At 41.4% G+C, this 6,801-nt stretch overlaps 1 protein-coding gene across 1 annotated transcript; it reads right to left on the reverse strand.

Moving 5' to 3' along the window:
• Positions 1 to 1,774: 1,774 nt before the first annotated feature.
• LOC147867563 (uncharacterized) lies at positions 1,775 to 2,469 on the reverse strand. Its single transcript, XM_087315712.1, has 2 exons — positions 1,830 to 2,469; positions 1,775 to 1,779 (listed from the first exon to the last, which is right to left on the reverse strand). The coding sequence occupies exons 1-2, from the start codon at positions 2,467 to 2,469 to the stop codon at positions 1,775 to 1,777; spliced, it is 645 nt and encodes a 214-aa protein (XP_087171838.1).
• Between the last annotated feature and the right edge of the window lie 4,332 nt (positions 2,470 to 6,801).

Genomic DNA, 6,801 nt, shown 5'->3' on the forward strand with positions numbered 1-6,801 from the left:
AAATCCGATGCAGTGCATCAGATTTCCGTTGAAAATCCATTTTTTTCAATTCCTATATATTTATTTATGATAAAAACAAAAACAATTCAAAACAAATACAAAAACAAATTCAAAATATCTGAAAAATTGGAAACAAATAAGACAAAATGGATTTTCAATAGAAATCCGATGTAGTGCATCGGATTTCTGTTGAAAACCCATTTTTTGCAATTTTTTTTTTTTATTTATGGGAAAAAATGAGAAAAAATTTAAAAAATACAAAAAAATATTTTAAAATATGAAAATTTGGTAACAAATAGCAAAAAGTGGACTTTCAATAGAAATCCGATGCAATGCATCGGATTTCCTTTGAAAATTCATTTTTTCAATTTCTATATAGTTATTTATGAGAAAATAGACAAACAAAATAAACAAACAAAAAGTGGATTTTCTACGGAAATCCGATGTAGTGCATCGGATTTCCATTGAAAATCTGTTTTTTCAATATTTATTTATTTTTTATAGAAAAAATTCAAAAAAATAAAATAAAATAAAGGAAATTTGGAAAAAAATACGTAAAAGTGGACTTTCAACCAAAATCCGATGCAGTGCATCGGATTTCCGTTGAAAATCCATTTTTCAATTTTTATTTATTTTTTTATGGGAAAAATAAAAACAAATTCAAAAACAATTCAAAAAATAAGAAAATTTTCAAAAAAATAAGAGAAATTGGATTTTCAATTGAATCCGATGCACGGAATTGGATTTTCAATTGAATCCGATGCACGGAATTGGATTTCCATTGAAATCTAATTTGTCAATTTTTATTTATTTATTTACGAGTAAAATAAAAAATGTTTATTTATTTATTTATGGGAAAATGTTTTATTTTTTCAATTTGTATTTATTTATGTATTTTCGGGAAATCCATGCAATGTATCATATTTTAGTCTATGTAGCTAGAATTCAATGCAATGCATTAAAATGCAAGAGTATTTTTTTAATGGAAATTTTTAAAAAATTCCAAGACTTACAGGAATCTGATGCATTATATCCAATTCTAGATGTATAGATTAAAATTCGACATGTTGCATCAAATCTAGATGGAATGAATCAGATTTCTGTACGACATCAAAGGCTTACTATGAGAATCTTTAAGACATTTTTTAGATTCTAATGATTTTGGTAGAAAGCTTCTCTCACATAATCTAATCTTGTAAATGGAAAGTACATAATGAAATATCATAACCAAAAAGTGAGGAGGAAAGATGCATCAAGCACATCTACTCTTACATTGGATAATGTTTATATATTAGTGTATGACTTATCTTTGACCAAAACAAGTTATCTGTGACAGACCACAATGAAGATACTAAAAGAGGATCTGGAATGTGGCTTCAGACACAACACAAAGACAAAGAAGAAGCATGGCTCATAAACTCGATGAGGTTGGATTGCAATTGGATCAACACAATGCATTAGTTGCCATTGATGATGAGGATGAGACCTCATAAACTCATACTAGTTCATCTAATGGGTATGAAGATGATGACATAAACTTGAAAAATGATTGTCCTGATACGTTAACGATAAATATTGTATTGCACATCAAGATTTGGATTCAGAATTTCTATAAATATTGGGGTTAGTCATTTTGGACATTCATTTGTAAGTTTGGCATGTCCATTATTTAGGCATTTTTTTGAACACCTAAATTTCTGTACATGTTAAAAATCAATATATTTTTGGGTCATTTTTAAAATTCCTTTACGCATGCAACACCCCTTATTGTGAATCACCCTAATTTGTGTCATTTTTTGATGGACAGTTCTCAAAATGGGACATATTACCTGTTTCAAATGTCCTGGTGTTAAATGCTTCTGCAAACTCATTGATACTTAGACCAATCCTAGCATTGCGGATCGTAACTTTATTCACTGGTTGAAGATCTTGTATAAACCTTAAGGTTCCATTCTTCTTTGGTACCGTGAACCAGTTATTCGAGTAAGGGGCATTTGATGGCTCCAGAATTCCCATCTCAACCTTCTCTTTCAAGAGCTTGATTAATTTTGGAATGTTCGCTCTTGGGACTGGTATTGGCTTCAGGTTCCACGACACATGTGGTATTGTGAATACCATAATCGGTTTTATCATCCTTGGATTGGTGCATCCTATTTCATTTGGATGGAATGCAAATGCTTTCCCATGTCTTTTGAGCATTTCCCAAAATGCGACTTCCTCTTCTAGCAACAAAAAATCATCTTTCTCGGCACGAAACTTTTCTCTTGTCTCTTTACTGAAGGCATGTCTGATTCCTCTCGGATCCCATAGGCTTGGATCTTGTGCAACTTCATTCATCCTTTGACAACTATCCTCAAATAGTAAAATAGCAACATGCTTTACTTTCTTGTCCACTGTTTTGTATTTCGTATTAGCTTCGACATTCTCTGCCATGATACTTTGATTATACTCGTCAATGGCGACATACATCTCGATGGAGTTTATCTGAATTGATCGCTAGCTACGAGGGCCCAAGTTCACGAAATTCTCCATTCCTCCAATGGTGTTGTTAAATGAGGCTTCCTCCATAACCCATTCGATGCTTTCATCACTTTCCAATATTTGTTCTTCTCGTAAAGCTTCCTTGAAGCTTTGCATCGGAGACTTCTCTTCTTTGTCAAACGTGTTGATTTTGCACACTCCATTAGGGGCTACGTACAACCCTCCTTTTGCAAATTCGAACTTTTCTTTCTTCTTGGGGCATACACTTCTTTGGACTATTCACACTCCGCTTGCAACCTGAAGCATCTTCTCCGAGACTATCCCGATTCCTTTCATGATTGGCACGTATAGTCAAGAACTGTACGGCCTTCTTCCCATCAAGACTCCTTATTCGAGAAAATGCCGCACCATTATCGAATACTTTGGTTTCCATACGGGATGATATTATGTAGAATTTCCCAAGAATGATAGGATGGGATGTTGAATCTTGAACAAAAAAATGTTGATCTATCTCGACGTTGCCAATCATCATGGGGATATTAGGACATGCACCATAGAGGTCTTCGGTAGATTTCGTTGCCGCATGGATCTTCCACCCATGATTCGTATTTATGGGCCATCTTCCCTTTTTGTAGACCTCAGTCGATATAAGGTTGATCTTGTACCCATGGTCTATTAAAGCTACGACTGTATCTTTTCTCTCTCCCAACTTTACTAACATCTCCGTCGTCGCTCGTGCCCAATGAGGCCGAGTATAATGGTTGTCCACCATATCATTATTGACTTCATCCCCTGCCATCGTTATGGATTTTTCTTTTGCTTCTTATGGCTTCTCTTCTTCCCCATCTGACTTTCGCCTTTTTCTCCTTCAAGGTCCACGATCGTACCATGAAATTCCTTCTTCCTAATGCCAAACAATTCCCTCAAGGACAAGGTCACATGGCTATCAAGAACACGGTCCTTGAGAATTTTCTTCAAATTGGTCATTTGTGCTATGTCCGACCATAGGTTATAGGTAGGCATAGTTCTTGTCTTCCGAGCGAGGTCTTCGACGTCAACCCTCATGAGCCGAACCATTTCTTCGACTCGTTTGCTCGACTCCCCTTTCCGGCTTGAGTCTCCATCCTTCGTTCGTAAAGCTCGACTTGCCTCTGCATCTTCTTTCTTTTCTGTGCTCCTTGTTTCATGTCTTTTTGATGGGTTTTCTTGCTCTTCTATTCTTTTTCTCTTTTCATCCACGAGCACCTCGTGCTTGTGACACATCACTTCTGCAAGTATGGTGTTGTCATCTAATGGATCCGACCATCCAGTTATCTTTGCACACTTTGGTCCACAAGCTCTACATCGTCTGAAGTAACTTTGCCCTTTTTCTTACACTCTAGAACAGAAGACCAAAACTTTCCCAACTCTTATTCCGGTCAATGCAGCATAGTGCATCGCATCCACATGAGTCGCGTCGGCATCTTACGTAACTTTCTTCATTCCCCCTCTTCCGAAATTCACCCTCAAGGGTCTTCTGGTTTCATTCGAGCAGATCATGTTGCCATCCATGTATAGGATATTTTGTCGAAAGGCCTCTCGAAGGGTCGAACAGACCCTTCTCATGTGGTCCATGTTGTCGCACCACACACATCTAAAGGGTTCTTTTCCTTTCGGGCCTCGACGATTCATGTTCGCTAGTGTGACTGTCTCGAACTTCTTCTCTCCAATTCTTCAATGATGTCATCATCAATCTTCTTTTCATCTGGGTTGCTTTGTTTGGGCGACTCAGTCACCTTTGGTTATCTCCGTTCCCCCCCCCCCCCCCCTCAATCCTGCCAAGTCAGTGTCATGAACCCATTGACGACGCTTGTCGAGCCTGTTGCATGCTCACTTCACTGCAATCCAGTCTGCCACAAGCCCCTTCTCTTGGGTATCATCTTCGAGGAGAGTCTAGAATTCTCGTCTATCCTTCATATCCACAGCTTTCAAGAAGTAAAAAGTCTTGTCCTCCTCAAGCAGCACTTCGTTCGTGGCGGGGAGATGATTAAACATCTGGTCAAACTCGTCGTATAACCTTGTTATCCATGGGACAAAAAGATAAATTAGTTAAATATAATACGACGGTAGGTAAGGTTAGTAGGTGAGGAAGGTAGAGTTTAGGAAAACGCCGAGCTTCGAGCCTCACAGTCAGTCGACGGCTCGGCTTTGTATGAACAAAAAGTATATAAACCGAGGTCTGCGTACCTCGGCAAGGGGGGCTACCTAGATCATTCTGAGCGAGGGTAATATCATAGGAGCAAGCTCTGTACATATTGTTTCCAGTTGAGGTGGAGTATTGTAATCGCTGTAAGCTTTATCATGAAATATAAGTTTCGTCTTTTCTAAACTTCTATTTGTGTATTCTCCCCGTACTCGTAAATCGGGCTACGTTCATACTTAACGGGTTGTAGCTCGTGTACGATCCGTGTTCTCCATTTTTTCCCCCGTGTAGAAGAAGCTTCCACGTAACACGATCCCTTGACATCGATAGCTTGTGGGCTCATCGAAGGTGTTTTCCAAAGGAACGGATAACAACCCTCCAAAGGTGTTCTCCACCAAGGAAACAAAGGGAGAAGATTTTGGCGCTCTAATGGGTGAAATCAAACCTCACGAGGATCAAGCCTTACAAAAGATAGGACGGAAGAAGCAAGCATAGAATGCTTCGCTCCTCATGGAACTACCAGATCTGAACATGGCCTTAGTTGAGGCATATCGCAATCTACACCACACTACTCAGGCAGCCAAGGACATGGCCTGACATATCAAAACGGTCCATCAGCAAGCCAAACGGGCTACTGAGCTATGGCAAGCTGCCGAGGAGAAACTTGCGACATTCAAGCAGCAACAACCGCCCTTAAGCCTCCTTGCGCAGAGTGACGTTGTCTCACCAGCCACTCTTCCGAACCTGAGCCCGAGTGCTGAAGGTACCACCCACCCCAGGGTAGCCACGGTCGAGGCCAGCACAATGAAGGACTCGGTACAGACAAGTGAACCATTGTCACGAGCAGATATGAGCCTGCACCCCCAAACCAGCCAAGCCTCCACGCAAACGCCACCACCCTCCGTTGTCATGGAACGATCTACACAGATAGACAGGGAGCCCTCGCCCCAAATCCAGCAAGCGGCAACCTAGACAGGGCCTCCTCTCCAGGACTACCAGGAGGAGCTTCAGGCCCAGATCGCTCTGGCCGAGTTGGCAGAACAGAACCACAATAACATTCTTGGCCAGCTAAGGGAACAAGCCACAAGCCGCGAAGCGAACCTCAAGCGACTGCTTGCTGAAAGGTCGGGCGCGCTTGAAGTATGAGAATGAGAGGTGATGACCCTTCAGGTCTCTATCATTGAGGCCAAAGAATGTTTCCTCAAAGAAGCCGAGTGGAATAGCCAACGGGAACAAGAGCTCTTGGAGAACAACCAAGAATTACGACGTCATCAAAGAGCCTTACAAGACATGGCCAACGAACATATGCAAAAATGGAGGATTTCGGAAGAGCAAAGGGAAAAAATTTCCGATGCCTATCACCAGTTGCAAACCGAGCACCTCGCCGCTAAAGAACAACATCGGGATGCTTGGCGACAGGACATGGACGAAATTGTAGCTCAGATCACCACACGCTATGAGCAGACAATCACGCTCATCACCGAGAAAGCAAAGGATAATCAAGCTACTTTAGCTACTTTAGCACTCCTCATCTGCAAAAGCTAAGTAAAAGCCAGCATGGAAGGCAATGGAAGTTCACCACGGTAGCATCAACATGGATGATACTAAAATCAAGATCCTAATCAACAAGTATCGCCAACAATTCACCATGAAGATCAAAGAAATGCTTGACCATGTCTGGCAGGGGTGGTCAACCCAAGCCGCGGACCTACACATACTACGCGCGGATGCCGAGAACCGACGGAAGGAGGGCCGAGGTTTTTACAAGATGGATGACACCAGCATCCAGACCCTCCGCGAGGACTTAACGGAGGAATATCATGCCTTAGCAGCTTCCCACACCGCGGCCATGGAGCAACTCTTAGAGGAATTCAACGACGATCTAATGGTGTTTCGCTTAGAAGCCAAAGCGTACAAGGAGGAATGACTCGATACAGTGATTAACAGAGCTCCCACAACCACCGAGCAAGGACCCGAGTCAACCACCACGGCAGTTAGACCGGAGAAACCTGCCCCTACAGACCTCGACATCCCACCCGAGCCACAGACTATAACCCCGACCCTGCCTTAATCGGTGCCAACAGAGGAGGGCACAAACGACGACACCGTCATCCCCAATTCGGCAACACAACCTCCAT

This window comes from Azolla caroliniana, unplaced genomic scaffold (assembly GCF_043228905.1).
Source record: "Azolla caroliniana isolate FFs.n. ecotype wild unplaced genomic scaffold, voAzoCaro1.0.p SCAF_2, whole genome shotgun sequence".
NCBI classification, from domain to species: domain Eukaryota; kingdom Viridiplantae; phylum Streptophyta; class Polypodiopsida; order Salviniales; family Salviniaceae; genus Azolla; species Azolla caroliniana.